This window comes from Macrosteles quadrilineatus, unplaced genomic scaffold (assembly GCF_028750875.1).
Source record: "Macrosteles quadrilineatus isolate MER2022 unplaced genomic scaffold, UCM_ALF_1.0 Scaffold_3__2_contigs__length_128488019, whole genome shotgun sequence".
In the NCBI taxonomy this organism is placed as follows: Eukaryota; Metazoa; Arthropoda; class Insecta; order Hemiptera; family Cicadellidae; genus Macrosteles; species Macrosteles quadrilineatus.
The window spans coordinates 61,835,812-61,863,795 of record NW_026542596.1 but is presented as its reverse complement, the minus strand read 5'-3'; the positions used below and the strand labels follow the sequence as shown (position 1 = coordinate 61,863,795).

At 36.9% G+C, this 27,984-nt stretch overlaps 1 protein-coding gene across 2 annotated transcripts in view; it reads left to right on the top strand.

The window, feature by feature from the left end:
- LOC128988803 (ski oncogene-like) overlaps positions 1–27,984 on the top strand; it is a 111,516-nt gene that overhangs the window by 35,464 nt on the left and 48,068 nt on the right. Inside the window, exon 2 of one of the 2 annotated variants that reach the window (XM_054410459.1) lies at positions 13,916–13,963. The exons of the other annotated variant lie outside the window; for it this stretch is intronic. Coding sequence (XP_054266434.1) covers positions 13,916–13,963 — 48 coding nt within the window. The remainder of the gene's footprint in view (positions 1–13,915; positions 13,964–27,984) is intronic. 2 annotated transcript variants of the gene reach the window in all.

The following is a 27,984-nucleotide window of genomic DNA, read 5'->3' as shown; positions in this document are numbered from 1 at the left end:
TACTGTACCGGCTCATCTCTTGCTCTGCGTGATTCCTTCAACACATAGACGTGGGTCCCATGTGGACAAGCGAATCTATTTCCAGAAAATAAACTTACCCTCAGAAAATATTAATTCACATTTCAGTCCAGTTTTTCTCGGCAGTTTACACGTGATAATTTATTCCACGGAGTCTTCGAACCACCAATTGGTCCCCGCCTTTTCACCCTAATTTCACTCTAATTCTGTTATCAGCTGCCGTGTATTTAATCTTCTAATCGCCACTCTTCGTCACGGCATCGCTGGCCGCGTAGTCTGTAATTTGCGTGGCGCTCGTGCCCGCGCCGGTGCGTGCGTCGGTCTCTAATTTCACCTCTGGAATGAAGCTAGAATCGCACATAGTGGTGATCAAAGACTGACCTCGGAGAAATATCAAGAGTTTGCCTTCCGTGATGATCACTGAGTTTATTTAGAAACATATTTACATTATGAACTTGCCTCGCAATGCTCTGCGTGAAAACGTCATAACAAGACACCACAGTCACGTGACCTGATGACGTCATTGTCTTTGTGTGTGACACATCAACAGAGTCGGCACCGTCGCTGTCAAAATTGCGCCAAAGAATTCCTCACCTCAAAGGGTACCAAAAATGTCTTTTAGTTGCGCCAAGCCCAAGCCAGGTAGGGGTGAGTTGCCGGCAGAAGGAAGCCTTGTTTACGTGTCATCCTAACCTAACCTAACCTAACCTAACCTATGATTATTATTATAATTATATTTACCAAAGACGCAGCCAAAGACGGCCGCCACTTGGCTTGAGCGGGCTTGAGTTTAGGAACGTATCGGATTCCCTGGAGTAGTTGGCGCAATTTTTAATGACCTGAGGGAAGGTACAGACTTAAAATCAGGCATGTTAAAATTTAATACCAGAGTAGTGAAGCGAAAATTCAAAAAGTATGAGATTTGTGTTTGGGATTATATAAGGCAGTCTTTGTGTCATAATTATGTTTGTCTAACTAACAGAAAATTTAGAGATATTTATATATGTAGGCATACAGGCTAGGAAAAGTAAGAATATTATTAATTTTAATAATCTTCACATGTATCTCTAGCTTTGAGAGAATGGATTATCTAAATAGTTTTTGTAATTTAAATACCATTATTCTTTTGTCATTGTCCCAAAAAATGATTCCATCACACAATGAATTTTAAAATCTCCGCAGTTAAAATGAGTCCGCGTTTCTTGATCCCAGGGAAGGGTGAGTGTTCGCAAAGCGGGATTTATTTGATATAAAACTCGGCAAACGGATCAGCAAACGTAGAGAACTGATATGATGTATGCTAAGCGTCGAGAGGGTGAGGGGAGGGGGGGAATCAGGTGAGATCCGTCTTTAGGCGTTCCTATCTCCTGTACATTTGTATGCTTAGCACGCACCCATCTGCTTGGATCGTGTGTGTTGTGTGTACATTTGGATATGTACCAGATGACAAAAACCTGAGGGATTTGTCCACGAAATTTACAAAAAAAATATTTAAGTTTGCGTAACAATAAGAATAGCAATTGGGCTCAAGCATACGACAATTTAAATATATTTTCTGAACGCTTAGCCGATGCTGTAATTAAATAAACTGTAAGTTAATAAAATAAAAATAAATACTACACTCGGTGAGTATTTCGATTTGGCATTGGATTTTAAATACTGAAGTAGGTATCCCATTTATGAATTAGCTGTCAATAATTTTGTAATAAAAATAAATTAAATAAGCCGCCCACACTGTATGCTACGATTAAAAATTACATTTCAGCGAATTTCCCATATAGGGAATAAACTATTACCGTAGTACTCATGGTAAGACCTGGACCCGGGACCGATTTAATTTTTCGTTTTGAGGTCCGTTTTGTAGAGCTTAAAAAAAGAAATAATTTAGTATATTGAAGCGTTTTTGTATGACTAACGGTCACGGAGAAAATTTTAAAATAGTTTAATTTAAAATTCCCATGTTATTCTTTTGTAGAAAATTTAAACTATTATAGTTCTCTTGTTTATGGATAGATATTGATAAAATTTGGCAAATTTATTTATTTCATCTTATACTATTGACATATGGTCAAAAAACATATTTTACCTTCCCCGTAGCAGCAAACCTATGCACTCGTTAAATCTAATGTTACCTATTTAAATTGGAAATTGATATGTCTTATTTATGGAAATATTTGTGTAAAAATGTAATCAGACAAGTTGAAATTTGCTTAGTCTGCAGGTTTGCTGCGGCGGGGGTATTTTTTATTTGCTTTGTTTCGTGGTGGAATGTGAAATAATAATACTTATAGTTTACTTACAGGTTGTCCTTAATTTTTGGTGGGAAATTTGACATATTAGAGAATTAAGTATTCAACATCAGCGCAGTCAGCTACTGAACAAATAATTTACCTATGTTCATTTTTATTCTAAAACTCTTAGCATGATTCCCATAGTAAACGGTTTTACCACAGTTTCACCCTACATTAACTAACCCCAAAATGTTCAACAAAACTTTCCCCGTTAATGCTCACGCGACACATAAAACATGCACCAACACCGACGCACGCTAAACTCGTCGCATTACAAAAATATAGCGAGGGCACGGGTAATTCCCAAGAAATAAAAAGTTGAACGGCAGAGCTGCATGGGCACGACATGACGCCTAGACAAAGCTGAAATGTTTCTTTGCCCACCTACCCTGTGCTAGTGTGCCTGGCTTTGTTGTTCCACTTTTCATCTATCGTTCCCTGTGATTTATGTAACCGTTCCTGGAAGGGTTGTAGATGTCGTTGTAGCCGTGGCCACTATTTCACAGGTGTCCTGTTCACAGGATGATATATAGAGTGTGAACTGTATTGTAGTTCCCTTGAAGATAGACGAAAGCAATTACTAATGATGTATTGGTTTTGTTGTGCCATTTGTTACAAAATTACGTAATTATACTAGTATTTTATTTATATGATGAATAGATGCACGATAAATTTTATATTTTCTTTTTTAGTGTTATCTTTTAGAAATTCCATCCCATGTTAAGTTTGTAGCCAGATTTTTTTTCAAAATCATCGTAGTTGATGTGAGCCACCTACAGATTGCGCTGATCTAAATTACTAAATTCTTTCGCATACACAAACTGTTTTACCAAGTCAAGCTTAGGGAACGACATATGGTTCTATAGCAACTGTTTTGACCCATCAACCTGGTCAGCAACAAAAAATAAGGTATAAAGTATAATTTTACACACTAGCACATTCTGTGACTGGCTCACACAATTACGTTATTTGTTTTTTTATTGGCTGCAGCTGGTCCATATAGATGGGAAGTGTAGGTGTTATTTACAGTGAAAATAGAAAAAAAATCAAAGCACACACATAATACGACACAAGCCACTAAAATATTGTAGTTAGCACACATCCAATTGCAATTTGTTAAAGACACTTACTTATATAGGCCTACTCATGCTGTAACTTCTTACTTCTTTGGCATTTTTATCAATTAGCATACATCTTATAGTTGTTAAATGTAATTTATCGTTTCACGTAAAAATGTATGAAACCATAAATAACTATAAACTATAACTATAAATGGCCAATACCGGCGAAACAAAATTAATTGGCCCCACTGCGGACGCCGTCTTGAGTACCTATTAAATATTAACCGCAAGTTAATAGATGAATCCTATCGTCAACAATTTTTTGTCTCAAGGAAAAAAATACGGACGTTTTAAACATTTACGCATTTAACATAGTGCTCAGAAAACGCACTACGCATTTATCCTAAGAGTTCAGCCATACGAAAAAAATCGGACATACAATTAATTGTTCCAACATTGCGCTAATTCGTGTAAAACATACCCTCACTGTCTCTGTAATGCATGGGCATACTTTACCTTAGTCATAAAGCGCGTGGCGTCAAAACGCACAAACGCATGTTTTTATGCGCGCACGCGTTCGCCCAACAAAGATGTCGCCCATTGGTCACAGACTCGCGTGGCGGATCGCACATGCTCTGACAAAGAGTGCCTTTTCACTGCACCCAGATTTGAATACGAATAGGACGCCCCACAACTGTCGCAACTACCCCACAACTCTTTGTAAAAGGGTCATTCGCAATTCTTCGCCACGTGGAATCTTGGTAACTATTGCTTTCCGTTGAGTGTCTTCGCCCTTTACTACTTGTTGTGAAATATTTGGAAGGTGTATTTCTATGTACGTATAAGTAAAGGCGTTTTTAATAACCATTGACTTTGGGTATAGTCATCTCTCTTAAGTGGACCAAATGTATGTTTTTTTTTATCAAACATGTCATAGTTGTCCTCGCCCTTTCATATTTGTTGTTTTGAAACTCTCGTGAAGATTGGAAAGTAAATATATAATCAATGAATAATTGAATTTTGGTACTAAGTTGTCATTCCATAATGAACTACATGCAGCAGCTTTTATTGAGAGACAGTATATTTAAAAGATTCTCGTTCAGTATACTTCTAGGATTGATCAATTATTTATTCATGCAAGTTGGAGGAGATGTAAGTTGCTATGGTTTCCAATTCTAATAAAAAAAGTAGGGGTTAAAATTTTATACAGGGCGATTCTAAATTATGTTTACACTTTTCAAACTCTATAAATGAAAAACCATACAACCTATCATCACAGGGTGAAAATCAATTAAAGAGGAGATTCTAATGTTTGACACCACTTTGGTAAACATGGCTGAAAAATTAGCCTCTACAGACATTTTTAGATTTTAACTACGATTTAAAATTAATTAAATTAACACACTTTTACCTCTCCTCTGAATCTCTAAGTTATGTGTTTTAGAGTTTCATTTATGTTAAATGATGTAGTTAATTTAAAATCGTAGTTAAAATCTAAAAAGTCTGTAGATGCTAATATTTAGAGTTTCATTTATGTTAAATGATGTAGTTAATTTAAAATCGTAGTTAAAATCTAAAAAGTCTGTTGATGCTAATATTGCAACTGTTTACCAAAGTGGTGTCAAACAAAACTTTAGAAATTCCTCATTCAATTTATTCTCATCCCGTGATGATAGGTTGTACAGTTTTTCATTTATAGCGTTTCAAAAGTGTAACAATCATTTAGAATCACCCTGTATTGTGTATTTCATAGAATCAGCCTTCAAACAACTAAACAAAATCGTATTTTTCTTAAAGCTTCCTACTATCGACTTGAAAGTAAGAACATTCGGGACAGAATCACACTGCAATTGCATTTCAGCTGATCTAGAGTGACACAGGGAGTGGATCTAAACTTTAACATGGGAATTGGTTTACCTCACGATGGTGTAACTAAAGTTAACCAGTCGCAAATTTCCACAATGGACACAGTTGTTTAACAGCCAAGTCCCAGCTGATGTTTCTGTCGTGTTCATGTTCTCTTCCCCAAGCTCGGCGGACCCACCCAAGCATGAAGCACGCACCAACCTTATTTCTTTTTACGCAAACACCTTTACGTGACACACACTCCTTACTCTCTTTTATCTCAGATTTTCTTTTATCTAATTTCCTTTTTCTCTCGTACACGTTCACTCTGTAATACTGAGATAATCCCAGTTAGTTTTCATTTGTTGACATAATGTTAGCAGTGTATTCTCTCGAAACCTTTTTATGTAACTTAAGCGTGTTTTCTATTGATCATAGGCCTTGACTACTTTTTTTCCTAGGACGCTAGACACGAGCCCAGAATTGTTTTTCACATTACTTCAGGCTAAAATATATAAAATCCATTGGTGTTTTGGCTGAATTTGAAGTCCCGCGCTCTAACCACTAGACCAGCTCGCCCCCCCCCCCCAGCCCTTGTTTACTCGGTATAATTTGTTTTTAAGAAGAAAAAAAAACACGTGATGCGGCATGGATTACTGTGCATAAAATATTATAAATACATTAGGTCTAGCAACATTATCTACATTAATCATTATATTTGTTTACTTAACGTGCATATTATTTCGCAATTAGTTCATTTCGTAATTAAAATGTATTGGATAATTTCCTTTAACACCTAAATGAAAAAAATAATGAAAACACAAGAATTTTTCAAAGAAAACGCTTGCATGTATACAGTGAGATTCAAAGGATTCTTGTGTAATGAATTTTTTTTTTTTTCACAGTTTATTGCATGTTTCTGTTTTGATAAAATTTATTCATTTATTTTTTATTTTAACTCTAAAATACATGTATCGAGAAAAAAAACAAATATCCACCTTCGTCAAAATAAGTTTTAATAATTCACTTAACAACGCATAAATTCACCCGCCAAAACGGACAGATATGATGTTACAACGTCATAAACCCCAGATTTACCCGCAGAGGCAGATAAAGCGCGGGAAGATGGAAGCGGGTAAATGTATCCTGGAGGGAATACAATTTGTTGCCAAGTGTTATTTGCCATATTCGCCTCTCGCCGATCCAATTTCTTCCAATTTAGTTTTAGAATATTCCTCTCGTAACAGTTTGATCCTGAGCCAACCCCCCCTCTCCCCCTCCCCTCTGTAAACCCCTGACTTATGTCTCGGGCTTCCTTTCATTCCATAATCTACCTGATTGCAGACGCCGACACCTTGGGTAAATTGAAAATCGTTGTTTACGACTGCCATATAAATAACGTCGGCGTCGATACCGCGCCATATTTAATGAACTTCATCCGGGAAAGTGCATTGTGGGAATTTATTTCTTCGGAAATATTGCTTGGAACATGTTGCCAGGTTTTCTTTAACTGGAAATACTTTTCACCGCGGTTTAAAAGGCCTGAATCAGGAAAATCTGTTTTGTGTTTTCTTGGTTGCCAATCCACGTTTTGTATGCACTTTACATGAACCTCGTTACGATCTAGTGAAGTGAAAATTATTTTCCTGGTCCCTCTCAATTTATTTTTGAGAAAACGCAGTTAGTAATAGTTTGTGGGTTTTGCAAGTTTATCAATTTAAGAAAGCCCCTTTTTACATTAACCAACCACCTGTTTTGCACTCTAAATCTTAGTTTGTGAACACCCAATCCCATATTTAGTGAACACTAAATGATTGATTAGGTTAGGATAGGTTAGGATGACATGTAAGCAAGGACATTCCTTCTGTCGGCAACTCACCCCTACCTGGCTTGGGCTTGGGTGCAACTAAGGAAAATCTTTTGGGACCCTTTGGGGGCTTGACGCAATTAAGGAATTCTTTGGCGCAATCAATGCGCGACCACCTAGCAGTATGATTTGCAATACCACTGGGAGTAGACTAAATTAAACATTGTTTTAATCCAGGAATTCCATCTATAAATTGTTCCCAAATCCACAACACTATTCACCACTGTAGACAAGAATTATTCGCAAACTCACTTCAACATTATCCAAATGCATAAATGCATGTGACAACAGACAATGCGTAATACATCTACAGTGAATAATGTGACTGATTTTATTTAGGTGTAAATCCTGACAAAACACCACTGCTTGCCAACCGAGTCGAAAATAGCCACTGAAACTTACAAGCTCATTAGTGAGCGATGACATTGTTTATAGTTATTCAGCGTGTTACATACATTCAGCGTGCTACATGCATTCAGCGTGCTAATTTACTGGAGATAAAGGCGGTCGAGAATAAGGTGATAACTCAATATACCAATTATAAGGACAACAGAGTGCAGAACCTGAGCGCGATAAATCTGAAACGCATTTGCAATTTGCAACTTCTGCCAAGGAGTGCCTTAGAGGGTCAAGATGTATGGGCTGTGAGGACAAAGTTGTGAATCTTGCCTTCTGAGTGGTCGTGTATTAATTGCGCCAAAGAGTTTCTTAATTGCGCCAAGCGCTAAAATGGTTCCAAAAAATGTTCCTTAGTTGCGCCAAATCCAAGCCAGGTAGGGGTGAGTTGACGGCAGAAGAAATTCCTTTTTTACGTGTCATCCTAACCTATTCTAACCTAACTAAACCTAACCTAACCCTAACCTAACTTAACCTAACCTAGCCTTACCAAACCCAACCTAACCTAACCTACTCAAAGATGACCGCCACTTGGTGCAGTTAATGAACGTATTGACCGTCTCCCTGGAGTAGTTGGCGCAATTCAGGAATACCCGACTACCTGTTTCAGGTCAGTTGGCGCAATAATGCTTGCCCGCGCATCTTAACTACTGTGCTGCTTAATTAGAAATGACGATTTAGAAAATCAGGCATTATCCAACCTAAACTCACTAACGAATAAAATCATCACTCTGATAAAAAGTTGAATAATTTAGAACAGTTTTTAAACAACTGACTAATAAATATAACATTTCTAGGTACTGTTGACCGATACTGTATTTAAATTATTCTTTTAGACCAAAACAATTAATACATCAAATTCTAGTCCGAAGACTGAAACCGTATTATAAACATAGGAATGCAATAGTTCTACATTGTTCTAAACCTTTACTATACCATCATACACCTCGTTTAACATATTTTATTGCCGGTTTCTACGTTTCTCTTCTTAACATATTTTCTCTAATCTTGAGAAAAGCCTAAAACTTTTCGATCCCATCAAACTGGCACTGGACACTCTTTATCATTGGGCCCACTATTCAAACGAATTAATTAATTAAATATCAGCTACAAGCAAATGTCCTCCAATCGTTCAAAGTATCATCACAACTCAGTTGTCTCCAAGGTCAATCATTACTGTAAATAATTTTCATAGCCTAGTTGAATATAATCGTAAACTAAAAATTTTACCCTTGCCAATTCTCGTCCGAAACGCACGTTGCCAAGGCCAACTATAAATTCAAATTAGAATTTATCGCCAGCATTGAGACGTCCACTATCATCCAATCAAAGAACGGGATTGATACAGACAATCGCGCTGCCCGCCAAGCCTCGGAATAGAGACGCTGAAACGGGGGAATTATTGGAGGGAAAGGTCGTTGGTGTAAATCAGCTGGGAATGTGTCAAAACCGCAAGGCGCCACTATTGCACATTGCATACGAGGAATCTGCGATCATTTACTCGCTGAGTTATTGCGTTTGCAAGGCTGAAGACGCTGTTGCCAGTGGAGTGGTGATACAGTGGGTCATTTATCTGATGCGTTTGTATATCACCGGAGACGCAGAGATGGGAGTAGACGGTTAAAATAGGACTGAGGGGGATACGAGATATTAGGTAATCTTGATCGTCAATTAGATCTTGAGGTTTTAATTTCATAGGAATTTCCTATAAAACTAATCAACTAATTACTCAGTGTGCATGCGGAAAAACCTGCAAATAAAATTAAAATGACATTAACACATTCACTAATGTCTCATGTTTCAATTTGCAGATCTAAATCCCAATACACCCGTAACAAACCCGCAGAAAATCCAAAAAGAAGTTTCACACCTTTGCAGTTACGGCAGAACTTCAACGAAGGGGTCTAGAAACCTTTTTCGAAAGTAAATCAACTTCACTTAATAGTTTTCGGAATAGTTGTAAATCAGTAGTAGGCTATATGTTGGGACCGCCAGATGATTAGTCTTTTAGGCGAAAAACAGTTGCACAAAAAGGAAAACACAGTTAATGATTATATTCACCACGTTTCTTGAGAAATTGTTTAATCTGTAACATAATTCAGGACATCAATGGCCAATTTGGAAGGTCTTGAAAGTGCACTAGTTTTAATTTCTAAAGATCAGCAAAAAAGTAACGTAACTGCAACAATTTCTCATTCCCTTCAGACGTAGTTTGTGTCAATGTACCCGAACTGCGCAGACAACGCATCAGCTGAGTTTGCAGCAGCCACAGCCAGAGAGAGCCAAGGGCACTGACAGGCGGAAATGACAAAGCATCTGACAGACGCATCTTGATCCTCCGGTCTAGACCAGTGACCTCGCAAAACAAACAACTCAACATGCCTGCCTCATCTTTCACAGTCACGAGCTTCTCTATGGAACTTATCGCGAATAGTCTTGGTCACTTGATGTATTTTTTCAGGTCATGCATTAATTACGCCAAAGAGTTTCTTAATTGCGCCAAGCCCTCAAAGTGTCCTAAAAATGTTCCTTGTGCCAAGCCCAAGCCTAGTAGGAGTGAGTTGCTGGCAGGAGGAATAACCTTGTTTACGTGCATCCTAACCAAACCTATAACTTAACCTATCCAAACCAAACCTAACCTAACTTAACCTAACCTAACCAAACCTTTAGCCTAACTTCTCAATCATACAGTCAAAGAAGGGGCCCAGTTATTGAACTTATCGGGTGGCTCCCTTTAGTAGTTGGTGGTCAGTTGGCGCAATTAATGCCCGCCCCTTTTTCACACACGTGTACCGGTTAGCAGTAAAATTGCGTTGGATATTTAAGTTGGCAAACCGGATGAGCAATCAATGACTCTTTTCGATGGGATACAGTTTGCTAGAATGAAAGTTATATATTTTTCTTCTGTGGAAGGTTACAGTGACATGCCAGTTCGCCAAAAATAATTTCCATTTCACACTGTCACGTCACGATTATATAATTTTGTATACATGAACATGTTAGGCCTACTTGGTATTTTTGGTACCGTATTTTGCTGTACAGTATTATTTTGTTTCTAAATCTAGCTACGTGTTAGTATAAACGAACTTGTACTATTATCTACCCGAAATACTTGTACCAACTATCATTAAAATTCTACCTCCAATCCAAAACACATCTCTATAGAAGTAGGACAAAAAAATCATTGTACACCAAATTCCACATTGTTCAAAACCAACTAACATATTACCCGAAATACCCGCACCAACAAAACAAGTAAATTCAATATACAGTATTATAGTTCGTCTTCCTCCCAAAACAAACACATGTGATGGTAACGCTAAATGTAGAGAGATTTGCCGGATGAATCGCAACAATGGGAACTGAACACAAAGTACGGAACATGAGCCACATGAGCACACACACGGATGGTTCTATTCACAAACTCACATTACACGCGGGCCAGCGCGGCCGAGTTCTAATTTGTTGAACGCATTCTGGTTGAATTGCGCATAAACAATGTAATCTAATTCCCGATAACTCTGTTGGGTTCAAGAATTACTCGAAATTGCACTCTTTCGCCCTTTGTTATTCATATACGAAATTAATTTCGTTTTGCAGTATCGTTTTCGTATTGGAATTTGTGTGATTTAAAAGGCGGGAGCGATTGTGGGTGGATACCTCATGACCAACCCTAGTCAGAAAGGCTCTGCTCAGAAAAAAAAAAACGGAGGACTAAAGAATGTTGAAGATAAGCCATATCTTCAACATGGTCAATGGATCATTTCGGCATCATGGCTCCCAAAGAATATGTTAGGTGTATCCTGAGAAAAGTCAGTAGCTTTTGATAGCTCGAAACTTGATGATCATAAATGATCCTGGTCAGTTTTTTGTCCTGATTTTAGTCAGTAACAAAGCTACACAGATCATATCACAACATCCTACACTCATGGGGCCTAGGTTGCGTCCCCAACTCAACGATTGATAATTGATATCTCGGGGGGAAAATATACTTTTCTGGAACGCACTTTTCTGAAGATGTCTTTTAGCCATTACCTTTCCTAGCAAGGCCTGGATTTCAACCAATTAGAGGATCCCTAGATAATAAGGAGTACTTTTTCCATACTCATTATTTTCTTACGTCACTTACAACGAAATGCGATGGAACGAAAAGTTGAATGGACACTTCATGTACAGAAATGAATTGATCGTGTCCTATTCCATTCCTGATTGGAATCGTGAAAGGGGTTCCAATTTTGGAAATTGCAATTTTGACACGTGTGGCAGCGAGCGTTAATAGAATGACGCGACCCGCAAGTGCTGAGATAAGCCTGATTGCAGGTAAGCTGATTATCGCGTTACACGTTACAACTCGCTTACAACCTGTGACGCGTTACATGTTACAACTTTGCTACAAAATGTTTACACTAGCCTAGTGAATATGTAAAATATAACAATCAATTAGTTTGAGCCAACTGATAGCATTCCTGTAATGATTGCATCCTAGACAGGGTGTCCACATTCTGGAAAGTCATGGAAAAAAATTCTGGCCATGGAAATAGGCAAAAGTCATGGAAATCCCCACCCCAAGGATTTGAGGGGACTTTTCAATGCTCTAGTCGGCCGTAGCCCCTACTATTGTAGCATTTTTTCAGGATGTTTCACAAATGTACGACAATTAAGTTTATCACAGTTGCATTAGTTTATGAGTTTTGGGTTTGTTTTAGTTCATTGTTGTACATATTGTAACTTCATTGTTATCTGTTAATACATATTTCAGTATTTTCAGTTAAATAACTTGTCTAGGCAGTATTATTCGTGTGTGTGTGTGTGTGTGTGTGTGTTATATTATAATGTTTGAATAAAGTTTGTGAGTCATGGAAATCAATGGTAAATGGTCATGGAAAGTCATGGAAATTAATGACAAATTTTCTGTGGACACCCTGAAGAAGGATTTGCCCATTCTCCAGAGTTTCACATACCCAAAACATCCCCTAGGTGGTTAAGAGTTAAAAGTAAAATTGCACGTTGTTCCAACCGGTCTTCCCCTCGCATATCATATTTCGGATTACCAAGCGCCACTTTTGTCTGCTAAACAGGAGGATTGCAAAATTATAATCCTCCCAGCGGGGGCCTGCGGTTGCTTTGACGAGACCTGTCCAGTGTCCATCTTGCGTGGTAATCATATGCTAAGCCCCATTATCGGTCGAAATGGCCCTTTTGATGCCCAGGATGCTATCGAGTGCCCTTGTCCGTTACAATGTGTCTACTGGTTTCTGCATTTGTTGAATGTTGACCCACTACGATGACTGGTTCTCGGAAATATGGGTTATTTAAATATCCCCAGGGGGTTTTTCGGTTCGTTTACTTGCGCACTAGTTTTTTAGGGACTTGATTCTCAGCAGGTGCATTCTCTAGAGAGAGCTACTGTAGTAAATTAATTGAGCTATGTTTTTTTTCTGCGAATTTGTTTGAATTGTGGTTCGTTTGCGTTCGAACTAGATTTTACAGACTATAATCTTTCCATCCCCATGTAAGATTTGCAGCCAGCTTTTTTTTTATCAAAATCGTCGTAGTTGATGTGAGCCACCTACAGATTGTGCTGGTCTAAATTACTAAATTCTGCCGAATACACAATCTTTTTAAGCAAGTCAAACTCATGGAATTACTTATGATGAGTTATAGCAGCTGTTATGACCCATCAACCTGGCCAGCAACAAAATACAAGGTATAAAATAAAACATTAGCACTTTCTGTGACTGGCTCACACAACTACACTCTTTTTAAATAAAAAATTGGCTACGGCTGGTCCATATAGACGGGAAGTCTACTTCAGTATCCAATAGTCAATGCTATCATGCTACAGATTTGAAAGAAAAATATACACGTGTGAAATTATTTTTTAAATTTCAACCATAACAAATACTTTTGCATTTTGTGGCTCGTTTACTTTTGCCATAAGAAGATAACCCTTGAGGTGATCACATTACGGTATCTCAGTAGTTAAGGCAGTTTTTAAGTTAGTTCTGTCTGCTTATTGTCAGCAGTTAAGACAGTTTTTAAGTTAGTTCTGTCTGCTTATTGGTTTTGTAGATTGAGTTAATCAAAGGCCACCTTCAAAGGCGATTAATTTAATAAAAAAGCTACTGTATGTTGCTTGTTTCTGTCTTACCCCAAAGAGTAAAACATAAATTTCAAATATATACTTTAAAAAGAGTAGTTGTTATAACTCAATATATTCGCCACTTTCTCTTCATTTTTAAGTTACCGGTGGTTGTAAAATAACCCTTCACAATTTTCCACCATTTAGTGTAAGCTTTCAGTTTTAATAATTTATCCCACCACGAGTTTTGTATATTATGTTCTATATGTATTTTTGTTTATTTTCCTTATTGTATTATTTTTTTGTGTTTGTTTGATTTTGAGTTATTCTGATTTTTTCTTGTTTTTGTTACCAGATACAACCCACAAACCCCCAGTGTGGGGTGCGACTACCTCGGAAAAAGGTAAACTACCAAATGTTTACTATAATAGTCTAAATTTGTAGTCAAATTCTACGCATGATCGTCAAGTTGAAATATCGACTTTGAGTTAAGTAGAAGTTGTAAAAACCCCAACCGAGTAGTAATTCCCTTTTCCAATTATAAAGAGCCCAGAGATCTAATTAGTGCTAAGGTTGTTATTTTTTGTTTGTCCTGTTGAAAAAAGAATCGTCGGTTCAAAGTTGTATATAAATTAGGAGGAGATATTTTAACAAACTACAGATACATTTAAATTAATTAGATTTTAATTTGCATATCTAATCCTTATCCGACTCTGTCGGAAACGGTTTTAATGCTTCGTTAGTGTTTAACAACGTCAGTTGGAGTTAAAATTCCACTAAATCTAGCGTATTTTGTCAGTTAGCAGCAGGTACGTTCATTTTCACATAGTCCCTTCAAATTCATTATTACGACATTGCCAGCCTCAAAGCATAAAATTTTAGCACTTGCTTAGGGAATGGTATTTTGCGTATATTCAAGCATAATTTTTGTACCCGTTTACTTAGGTGGTTTTAGTGATAACCGATCATAATTAGAAGGCCGCAACTTGATCATGAGATATATCTGACGTTTTTTGATGGTTCGAAACGTGAATTAATGACAAGTAGGTCTAAATTCTATAATCTAGTAAACTCGAAAGGTGTTGTAGTAACTTTGTTCTAGTTATTTTTATGATATCTTTCATTTTAGACTAGTGTCCTTCAGGAGATGTATAACATAAAAATATATACTTATATATTTGACGTATATTGGTCTATAGAGTATTTTACATAGGTCTGGGTTGAGAGTAAATGTTTGGTTTGGTATACATCATGTGTAGACTTAAACTTTGTTGTTGTACTTGTATTTGGGAACTGACATATTTTTGGGGTATCGAAGGACCATAAACGTTATTTACGCAGAAAATCGACCAGTACGTAGGTTTGCTGCAAGACCACTCCTGTATTCATCAAAACATCAACACGACCGCAACGCAAAGCGCACACTAATGCAATTTACATAGGAAACGAACCCGGTACGACTCACAAATTATTAATTATCCCACCACCTCGGCCCGCTAATTTGTTGATATCTCAGGTCCGCTGTGCGCAAGCCCGGCGTAGTATGCTCCATTATACTAATCGTGCCGAATATCTTAATTAGGTCGGCTAATGAGGGCATTCTTATTCAATTCGTGTCCGCAGTTGATGTTTGGTTTCGCGGAACGGTGAAAAAATGTGTCGGCAAAATTAATGGGCCGAGTTTGAATTAAGATGTGATTCGAGGGGAACGTAGCACACTTTATGAGGGAATTATTTGAGACGCCGACAACGCGGTAACGCTTCGCGACGCCGCGTAACGCTGTGTAACGCTCGGACAACGCGTTACGAACCTACGAGGTTAAGTTGTAACCTGTAGCACAGTTTCTTTGTTTTTCCGTTTTTTGTTTCTTTGTTCAGGGTGGTGGTTGACCGATCGTTGGAATGGATAAATTATATAACCGTAGGTCTCGTGGTAAGACCTAGACCTTGGACCAATTTACTTTTTCGTTTTGAGGCTCCCAGAGTCGAAAAACACACTCCGTTCAAATTCATATATGTGTCCGTTAGTGGAATAACTCGAGCAAAAATGATCCGATTTTCATTTACGTCAAAACCAACGTTTACTCAAACAAGTTCGCGAACCAGCATGATCGGACTATTGATTGAAACATGGGGGTTTTATGAGGTAAAAAAGGGGTTTCTCATTTTGTCACTATAAACACAAAAAGGGAATATTTTAGTAGGATTCCAATCAGGTAAATGGAAATTTGCTTAGTCTGCAGGTTTGCTGCGGCCTGGGGGACTAAATATGTTTATAACTTCTCCCACACATTTTTCACGAGTCACCCCCGACGTTTCCCAAGAGTCTCATCCTTCACCCAGTAACCGACTCCGACACCACCGCCGCTGACTGATTACTAGCCATTAGGGGTCGCTGACGCAGGGGGTGCTACTGCCCTAGAGCAGCTAGTGCGATTATTTACCTTTGTAACCCGATACGGCAGGAACCAGTCCCGCACTGCCCCACTTAACCTAATGGGCCCGGTTCACCACCACTAGTTCAATGTAAATAAACAAAGGGGGAGTGTACGGTTTGATAGTTTCGTCAAGTGATTCAGTGTTGCAACGGACAGGTTTGAATACTTCCCTTCAGTGAGAATTTAGAATGCGGAGTTTCTATAAAGATCTATTTCGTGTATGGGCAACGACCAAAATCAGGACCAAATTTTTGCTTGGGCCTAACGTTAAAAAAATCAGTATAGGATACAATGTTTCTTACTTAAAGAACTAGCTGCTGTACCCTATCTTCGCAACGGGAAGATGTACTATACCGCCTAATCCAAACACTTGTTAAATAGTTTGAATTTATAAAAGAAAAGCCACAAAATTTATACAAAAAAGAATAACCTACATTGTAGTTGTCCTACTGTTTACATGAAAATATATCAATATTATTTTCATAACTTTAACACTTTAATAAATTGAAAGCAAAGTGGGTTTATACAGCAACGATAACATGTTTTTCCATAACCAATGACATTATTTTAGAATAAATACACCTGCCACATAGTTGTGTATATATATATATATATATATATATATATATATATATATATATATATATATATATATACATTCATTTTAACTATTTATTTGTACGTAAGTTTTCTCGTCTACATCAGAACACAGAGCGTGCTGTGGTGTACTGTATAAACAAGTTAGTTTGAAAAATATTTCACACATTTTCAAAATTATTTATTAGCTTGTAAAAAATACTATTTACATTGTGCCATAACATTATGTTTACTTTGTCACCTGGCGTAATAAATGTCTACGGCTGGTTCTGCCGCGTGCAAGCGCTATACATTGTTTAACCAAGTGTTCTGCTGTAAAAATAAAATAACTGAATGATGACTGGGTGATTATTAATAGAGGAAAAATAGCAAAAACCATTTTTAATCAAAAATGTGGTGTAATTGTAAATGTTTGTATTTACAAATGCTAGAGTATGCGTATTCGACAGCATTTTATTGCAAGAAATTAAATCGAAATAATTTTTACACGTCTTACATACTAAGTTTGTGTAAATACATACCTAGTTAGAAAACTAGTAAAACGACTGCAAATGATAAATACTGTATATGTATGCCTAAACAGGCAGCTTTATGGAACATACATCTGTTCAACTTCTATTGCGTATCTACCTATTTACAATCATTAAATCATCAACTTTTCAAAAGTAATTTTTAAGCAATCTACTCCAATATTTGTGGGCTATACAACTAAAACATCAAAAAGGTTCCCCTTACGAAACTAGATCTAATGTAGTAAACTAACATAGTGTTAACAGAGTGTAGTAACAAGTCGTAACTGCCACACATGTGTACTGTAATATATACCAACAAATTCTCTAAACAAAAAAATAATTTTCCATGCGCTTTAAAGCTGAACTTAAGATAGGTGTTTGAGTCAATTTTTACGTTTTTAACGACAGTTTTTTAGCACGTTTCATATCGAATACGAACAAAATCACTGGCGTATAAAAATGTTACGATACCGAATCCGAACAAAATCACAGGCGTATAAAAGTGTTACGATACCGAATCCGAACAAAATCACAGGCGTATAAAAGTGTTACGATACCGAATCCGAACAAAATCACAGGCGTATAAAAGTGTTACGATACCGAATCCGAACAAAATCACAGGCGTATAAAAGTGTTACGATACCGAATCCGAACAAAATCACAGGCGTATAAAAGTGTTACGATACCGAATCCGAACAAAATCACAGGCGTATAAAAGTGTTACGATACCGAATCCGAACAAAATCACAGGCGTATAAAATTGTTACTATACCGAATCCAAACGAAATCACTGGCGTATAAAAATGTTACGATACCGAATCCGAACAAAATCACTGGCGTATATTTTACGATACCTAATCCGAACAAAATTACTGGCATATACAAATTTCACGATACCGAATCCGAACAAAATCACTGGCTTATAAAAATGTTACGCAATATTTCAAAACAGCTTGACTACGAGTTATGACTAGACATTATCCACCCCTGACTCCCACACCTTTCCCACCCTGTCAATTAGACGAATAGCGATGTAGGTAACCCGCTGCCCTACTGTAGTAACATGATACAGCATAGACCGGTACAACCCTGCATCCACTTGCTTGATGGTGATGGATCTCCACAAACAAACAGGGGGTTGTACAATGTACACACAGCGCACTATGCCTCGGGCGTCATTTCGTATTCAAAACCTTTCCGCACCGTCATTTTTACTTCATTTTGACGATGTTGAATCGTGCGTGAAAAATCTGACGTGTAGACATTTTTTACCCGTAAAAGAGAACTTATTTGGGTTTTCTTACATTTGTAAATGATTTGGGAGAATGTTTAAAAATGGTTATCGGTGCATTTGAAAAAAAAATCGTCATCTCTCTATTTTGAAATTATTGGGTTAAAAGTATTATTCAGTATGGTATTTATTACAATTTTCTTCCGATTAAATTTTTTTTGCAGTAAGTAAAAATTAATCTGGGTATAATTTTATTTTTATTGTATTTCACAATTTGTAATACTGTACATTTATTTATGTAAAAGTATATTACAAAGTAAAATCTTCCTTTTATGAGAATTTTGGCAGAGTATTTTACAATTTTTTTTCTAAAATACTTAAAGTATATATTTTTCTCGACGAAACCCGTTGTTTCATGTCATTTTTACAACAGATAAAAAAAATCAATGAAATGTAACTCTTACTATTAATTTTAGTCCGAAAATAAAGTTTTTTTTATATTTGTGTAACTAGACAACACCTATATTTCACACACACTAGAGACACCTTAGAGTCTCACGCATACTTAAATACTTTAACAAATATATTCAACCCCTTCAACTCACACTCCAAAATCCCTCAAAAAAACTTGACATGCCATTTGTCGTCACGTCTGTGACTCGAAAAAAACCTTTTGAACGAATTCACCCTTTCACGCCGAAAAAAACGCCCCAGTTGAAATCCTACCCGCGCGGAAATGTACTTGAGGGCTCCCGACTGCGGTCCGATTGTGGAATGACGAATGACAAATGCATCTGATTGACATTGCGGCTGTGAGTGTTGCAACCCTTAGCACAAGCCATTAGAGCCTTACAATGGCCCACCCCTGCACTCTGCACCCCATTTACCCGTTTCGCCCAGGTTTCCATACCATTATCATACTTGCGCAAGATTGACCGGTCACTTGTCCGGATGGTTGATGTATCCCAAATTATCGCGACAGATTCACGCTTTGTACCCCGGACCTATGCAAATCGTGGCAACGGCCGGAGGGTCGGCCTCGGGGGAGGGCCTGTTTTGGAAACTGGGGCAGCTCGTATGTAGGACAACGGTTTTATGGTTTTCCGGAGTTGGAAAAAATGTGCCATAGTGGTGGCTCCATATATTTAGGACGGGCTTTAATTTTTTACTAGAGTTTGACACTACTGTAGGGAAAAATATATATTTTGAAGTTTTAGCAACGTTGTTTTATAATTTTCTATTTAGGTCATTTAGCTGTTTAAATTGATTTCTAATTGTAGGCCTATATCGATTATCATCAATATTACCAGATGGGGTCAAAACGAAGCATTGTTTAGGCAGATGCCTTGTGTAGCTTTTTTAGTTATTCTTATTATTACAATTTAAACATTATCCTGACTATGTTTTAAGTTAAGGACGAACAAAAAGCTACTATACTGTAAAGTAAAACTTGAGTTTAAAGGTCAACTGTATACATATTATTATTCATTACATAAGCAGATGTTTTGTCAAGCATATTTTCTTTTTGAGTTAACAATTTGTTTACATTTTATACTTAACAAATTCTTACTCATCTAACTATAAGACTCAATCCAAGGTAAAATTGTGATAATCCCATATTTATTATTTTAAAACACATTTCCCTAAGAAGGCACATTCTTTTAAAAGATGCAACGATTGTAGACGTTTGTTTAAAAGCTGCAATAGCTGAAGGGGAACCTTGCGAAAAGTGTCCAAGAAAGTATAGAATAAATGATGAATTCAGAATTTACAGCACATGGATAAACATAATCATAGCAAAAAGTGTGCCCCTTTAAAAATTAATTGTTCGTCATCACTATAATGCTTTATCCCATGCTTTTCTACAAAACTGCCTGTCCTGTCGTAATATAGACTATAGAGGACCAGGGGAAGCGAGCTATCCTAGAGGTTATAGAGCGCGGGACTTCAGTCACTGAGGTCCCGGGTTCAAATCAAACCAAATCACTAATGGATTCTATCTAACTGATAATGCCTCAACCCCTAGGTCTAGCCTGAAGTAATGTGAAAAACAATCCCAGGCTTTTGCCTAGCGTCTTAGGAAAGATCATATATAGAGGACCAGGGACCGCAAAGTAAAATATTAAGATCATAGAGAACTTCAGTTTTGCTTTTGAGAGCTTTAATATAAATGCTAATAACTACAATTGTGCGTCGTAACAAAACGTCTGAATATGAATGAAATATGCACAATGATAAAACTCTCGCTTTTACTGCCAACCTCCCTTATGGAGATTATATAGACGCCCAAACGCAGAGATAAACTTTAATGAATAAATTCCCTATCGCAAACCATTTGAAGTTCCATATTCGTCAAAAATAAAATTATTCTCAGAACCTAATAAATTACCAATGTCTGTCATACGATTACATCAGATGTAGATGAATATTTACTAACTGCAAACGCTTTGTACGACATATTCAACCCACTTCGAGTTTCTTTGATTGAAAAACTCGGTTGAGTCCATTATATTGGAAACATGCCATGTGACACAAGCACAAACAACGTCAAAACTACAAATCAGGTCCACAATGGTTATTTGTATCGAATATTTTTTTTTAATTTATATTATTAAACCATAATATTAAAATTGCACCATAAATTGTTTGGTTAAGTAGTACGAACTAATGTCAAGAATATATTGAAGTAATTCTTTTTCATATACTGAGTTGTAAATCATAATATATGATATTTAGTAACTTATTTAATGGCCAGGATTTTGAAGATGCCATTTGATCTACATTCCTGGAATTAAATCGTATTTTTTTGTACAAAATTCTAAATACAGTATACAGTATTATAATCATAGCCACCTCCCACGTGATTTGGAATTAAGCAAAACCAGGATTATTATGTACAGTATTTCATTTTTGTAACAGGACAAATTTAACCCACACTGAATTCTTAAAAGGTAAAAATTAATCCTCCAGTAGGGCTAATTAATTTTGTTTCATCCGTCAAAAAGATCTAAAGATTCCTCCCATAGAATTTATAGAATAAAAAGGCGGACATAAAACCCGGGCAGTTTTTTCGCGGGAAAAGTTCGTTGCATAAAACCCTTCTTATAAATATTCATGTGTCTCGTCGCCGTTGCAGTCAATGTTCTGTGAAATATTTCTAAGTGTGAACAGTCGCTACCCTATGAGTCGTCACCTAGCATGGGGTAGTGCCTGGGGGTGAGTTAGTGAGTTAGTCAGTAGGCCGGGGGCGTGTAGTAGCAGTTGCGCCGAGTAGCATTTGCGCCGCGGATTAAATCGTGCTTCCAGCGCCGCGGAGTTTGATTAGTTCAATGATGCAGAAGTGACGAGGGTCATAATTACTTACACATTACTTGACTGTGTTGCTTGCAAATAGTGTCGTTTTCCATACTCCTAATTAACTTGTACTAGTAGTGCACTATTGCACATAAAAAATGACTAAACACTTGTATACCACCACATGCAGTATTGAGTTAGTATAGATATTTTTCCTGAGCTATAATTGTTATAACCAGTAGATATTTTCTACTTATGACATTACTAATTTAGGAGAAAGGGGGACTTGTGTTTTCCTATGAAATTTTTAGAAAATAGTTGCACCAGGATAGTCTGCGGTGCTATGTGGAATGCAAACAGCTCGTCATATTGGTATTAGGGGGATTTGCTAGGCGTATATATCCCCATACCTTTCGGAGTAACCCACTCCCTTATGTTACTCCTTGGTCACTCAATGGTGTTGTCCGTTTCGAAAAACATTTAGCAGAATGAACATCGTAGAATCCACACAGGAGGGCTCAATTTTCAATCATTTCGTCTACTACAATTAACCTACTGTAGCCTACATTATGTCATCAATAAAAACCTTTCTGAAACCTCTAACCGAATAAATGAATCGATAAATAATTTCGAACCATGCAATTGCTTACAACCGACATTTACAACTGTTCACAACAGTTGACTTGTACTCCCTAGGGACTAAAAAGGCTTTTTACTACTGCTGATTAAAAACGTTATATAGTTTAGACCCATATGGTTTCGTCTTTTGTTTGCTACCTAAAGGTTATACATCGAAGTGAAGGATCACGGGCGCATACATAAAATCCCATTATAAAATTAAAGGTTTGTTATAATTATGGGATCTAAAAAAGTTAACCATGTAAATAAATCAATAACTTGAGGGGGGGCAAGCCCAAAATGACACTTTCATTCGTCCCTCTGCTATATCATAAGATGTACAAGGACACTTACATCGAAAACATTGGTTAATCAAAACGGGTTAAAAGTTATTTCACAAAAAACCTTATGGTATCAGGTACACAGTTTCATAGTGTGATAGCACTTAGCCAAACTAAACAGACACTACCCCCGCCGCAGCAAACCTGCCGACTAAGCGAATTTCCATTTGTCTGAATTGATTTTCGATTGAATGTATGTAAATAAAATTAGGTTTAACGAGTACCTACTAGTAGGTTAGCTGCTACAAGGAAACTATGCAAACTAAAATTACTCAAGCTATCGCGGTCACGGTCGTATATAAATCTATACAAAATGAAAAAGTAAATTGGTCACGGGCCTAGGTCTTACGGTGCCACCTACGGCAATAGCTACTTCCCTATAGGGAATTCGCTAAAAACATCCATTTTTCCGAATTTAACATTATGGTACAGAAGACGTAAGTATCGTTAATTTATTTATATTATACCTATATGTGTAGGTAAATAACAACAGGTTTCATTCCGATATCGGTGGTTCGTGATTCAACCTTACACATTCATGCCAAATTTAGTCAAAATCGCACGAGAAGCGATAAGCATAGGCCGGAAGCACGACCGAGTTCACGTGCAAACCTCGCACTGTCAAGTTGATGATTTTTAAAATATTCGTGGGAATGGATGGGAATTTGTAATGTTTATTGAGTTGTATAATAGTATTGAACATTTGCATGGGCTTGTATAGGCCAACAGCAGGGTCTTTAAAAAATGGCTAAAAAACTCACCCATGTTATTCTTATGGAGAAAAAGTGCCTTAAGTGAGGTCATATTACTATATTATACCTACTTTACATTTAATGGGTCGATAAATGAAAGAATTAGCTTTTAAGCTTGATTTCGAATATAGTATGTGAGGATTATATGTAGGGATATGTAGGCAAATATCAGGATTTTTGGAATTAGTGGCTAAAAAATGATCACCATGTTATTCTTATGGGGAAAAACGGCTAAAGTGAGGTATCTTTGTGGTAATTGCCACTACACGTTTTAGACAGTTATTTTGTAAACTTAATATGTACTTGTATTTCTATACTTAAGATAAACTTAAATTGATATAAGGCCTGTCTTAACTCCCAGGCTTCACGAAGCGCGATGTATACAGTAGGCCTACTGCCAAACCTGGTACATACACAAACAATTTTTTTTAAATTTCCTCTCTTTTGAGTTATTGGTAATTAATTGGTTTTAGGTAGCCTGTATACTGAAACGGCGGAGTGTACTGTGTATTGTTGTCAACCAGTGAACAATATTCGCAGATATTTTTGGTGGCATCAATTTTGCAGTTATTAGATTTAAAATTATGTTTAAAATTATGACCCATTAGCATGGGTCACGAGGTGACTGCGTGCAACCACTTTACGCTGAAAGTAAAATGTGGTAGGAACATAAGTCCTCAATAATCATATTAGTGCAATTGATTGGTTCCGCCTTTGTTAACCTGTCAAAACTGCTAACCCTCATTTAATTAGCTGGCGCGGCGCTCGTGCTACGCGGCGCAAATACTACTCGGCGCAAATACTACTCAACCGGCCGGGGGTGAGTTAGTGAGTCAGTAGGCCACCGTGTTACCACCACCCTTACTTGCCGGATTAAACTCCGCCAAAACTGTTTAGGAGTTTTAATATAAATGCAAATATCATCATCATTGCTCCCTTTATGACTCCCTCGGTTTATGAGCGATAAGCCTCCCACAACTTGTTCAGGTTGAAGCGGTTAAACTCGAGGAGTGTGAAATTTTGCTAGTTTGGTTTTTGGTACCACCCTCGAGACGTTACTGGTTAGCTCCGAAAAACCGCGGAGGAACTGTTAAATATTAGTAGGTGTTGAATACAACGGTGGCATTTCTTGTTCACCTTCTTCAAGTTACATTGACAAACCCGTCCATAGTGTTGTTTATGTAAAACTGTTCCTGTGAAATGTAAAATATACATTACGTTCACGTAATTCAGGTAAATAAACAACGATTACTTTTTATGGACTTCAATCCACTCTTTGTGAACTTATATTTCACAATGCTTATGAATTTTCCAGCTAAAATTAACGTATTCTTTCAAGTAAATTACATTGTCAGTACTTTCACTCTCATTTGGTACAATACACAGTAACTAAATGGTTCTGGTGAAAAACAACAATACCTGATATTTATTTGGAAAAAACATTCGGATTTGTTTACAATTGCATAAAAAACTATTGTACACACCTAAACAAATTCATACAAAAGATATGTTGTTCAATACAAAAAGCAGAATTGATTAGATACACAAAATTTACACCTAGCAAAAACTAACCCGGAAAATCATTCTATGGTTATCAGCAGTGGGGTGAAAGTAATCAATCATTTCCTGTGAAACCATAATAGCAAAAAACTAAAGTAATTCTAAATTAGGACAAAATAAAGGATACGGTTATCACACGCACTCCCCAATCCCCAATTAAAATTATCTATACATACATCTCTTATTAAAACCACGAAAAGTATTTCCAAATTGGTTTAAACCCCATCTCAATCAATCAAACATTCCCGCACGGTGCACAAAGTACAGTAGTTTGCACGTGCATACTGCATAGTGCAGCTAGTCTACTCCCACGGAGCTAACTGCATTACCCAATGTTGACTCGGGCCGGTTTCGCGGAGGAAAAGTATGATTTTTGACGGATTGGACCCCTCCGAGCTCGCTAAGCCGTCATTAATATTATCCGACACGTCGAGGCGTCCGCTGCACGACTAGACGAATTCACCATTATAACGGACGCAACCGTTTTCGCGTTCGCTACGGTTCGATTTCCCCACGCAGAAAAAGAGTTTTGCTGCCGCGACAGTGGAAACTGGTGAACAATACTTGGTGAGAAGAAATGTACTTCTTGTTTGCGGTAAAGGGAATACAAAAAGATTCTACCAATGTAATACAATATGTTTACTATTACTTTTTGATACTTTACAATGAATAGTGTAGGATGAGTGGCATGATCTTGTAGTCTTGTTAGTGACAATTCCTTAGACACAGCTGTTAATTAATAGCCCATACAGCTAATGGCAACTCAGGGACCTACAGTTTATAGTGGAATCCGAACCACATTTTTGCCTTGGTATTAATGAATTGGTCTAATTATCAGGATAGTACTGCGGATAGTCGTAGTACTCACTAGTGTGGACGTTAATCCACGCCAAGGAGTATCGCATCCACAGTGCATGCCTATAAATATCCACAATTCGCGACCTCCTAGTAGCTGAATTACAGGACGTCGCCAGATATATTTACACATTATAGGTACTAGATAATATTTGCAAAACAATATAGAAAATGTATGTTGCATTGACGATTTATTTCGACAGGTCGTCATCAGACAAAATGCCCATAGATTTATCTGAAAGAGGACTCAAATGTTGACCACCGTGTAGATATTTACAGCATAGGTTATGTTTCAAAACTGATTTTATGTGTATTTTATTGAATTCTTAGACCAAAACTACGGACTAGAAAAGATCATCTTCTTTGTTTAGTGTTTCAAAACTTCGTTCCAAAGAGTTTTTACCACAAGAAACATATAGGTCATTGGTTATTTAATCTCATTGGAACGGAGTTTTGAAACACTAAACAAAGAAGATGATATTTTCTAGTCTGTAGTAGTTGTATAACGTCCATTAACACAGATCAGCTGTTTACCAACCAAGTGTCTGGCGGGTTATCATCTGTCTGCCGATAGTGTATCAGAGATACGTCATGCTGCATCTGCAGTGGAAAACACTACCGTGGATTATAGAAAACAACTCACTTATATCAATGTCTCTGTAGACGTGAAGCTCAATAATATAGCTCGCTTTAACCACAATTCCTTAAAGTTGGTCCTGATTTTAATTGTTATTTCAGTAACTTATAACATTTCTACGTAAACTTTTGCTTGGCTTCTGGTTTTTAAACCGAAATATAAAACATTGTACAGTTTTTCTTCAAATAGTATATACATTTTTAACGTCCTAGATGCTTACTCAACACACCGAACGTGCATATAATTGTACTGTATTTGTTATTTCAGAGCAAGTTTTAAATTGGAATCAAAATGGAATTAAGTTGACGAAATGACAAGTAAATTCACGCTGACAATAAAACGTATACCAACCAAAAACATATATTAACATCCCTTTAGCAGCTGATTTTTATGTACAAGTATACAACTTACTAAAACCCCACCTTTTTTTTACAAGAATATGAAGGACAAAATGTCAAATCAAAACTCCTCCTAACGTACATTTTCCGCCCGAATATTTAAATTATGCGAAACCCAAATTAAATAAACGTGCGTTACACTTTCACCCCCAACTTGAAGGGTTGACAAGTGCTCGAGCAAAGTAAAGTAGGTTGGGGAGGCAATGGGTGAGTAGCTATTGTACATCAAGAGCTGAAAACTCACGAATCGATAGTGAGCTTGGTGCATTAGCAAATGCACTGGGAGAAACGATGAAGGGGGGGGGGGGGGAGGATATAAGAGTACTTCACCTTGCAGAGCATGTACAAATGTGCATGCTGCCTTTCCATTTACAACATGATGACTTGCACCGAACTACACTGTATAAACTCGTGAACCTTGTTACTATTTACGTGATAGTTTGCATCTTTATGTTTGATACTACTCAAAGTGTTTTGTACCAGCTGCCAATCTAGAAATAATTTAAAATATGTCTACATACCAAGTAGACTATTTCATAGTAAAACGAACCTGTTATATAGTAAAAACTATTTATATATAGGGAGAAAGCTGTTTGGTAAATCTATTTCGATTTCATAGTTACATTTTAGCGAATTTCCCTATAGGGAAGTAGCTATTACCGTAGGTCTCATGGTAAGACTTAGGCCCGGGACCGATTTACTTTTTCATTTTGATGTCCCCAGAGGCCAAAAACACCATTCGTTCAAATTTTTATATATGTATATATATATATATATATATATATATATATATATATATATAGATTTATATATATATGTGTCCGTGAACACGATAACTTGAGTAATTTTTATCCGATTTTGATGAAATTTGGTTTGAAGGTGTAAGGCGGGATAAACTTGAATGAGTTCGCGATCCAGCATGATCGGACCATGGGAACAGGGTTTTATGGGGGGTTTTATGGGGTAAAAATTGGTTTTTCTCACTTTTGACCCTCAAAACACAAAATTTCCCAATTTTTCTCTAAACCTTCTTAAAGAGCTTAAAAAAACAAACAATTCAGTTTATCAAAGTGTTTTTGTACGGTTATTGGTTACGGAGAAAACTAAAAAAATTGTAAATTTAAAATTCCCATGTTATTCTTATGGAGAATATTTTAAAATGTTGTAGTTTGCTTGTTTAAGGATATCTTT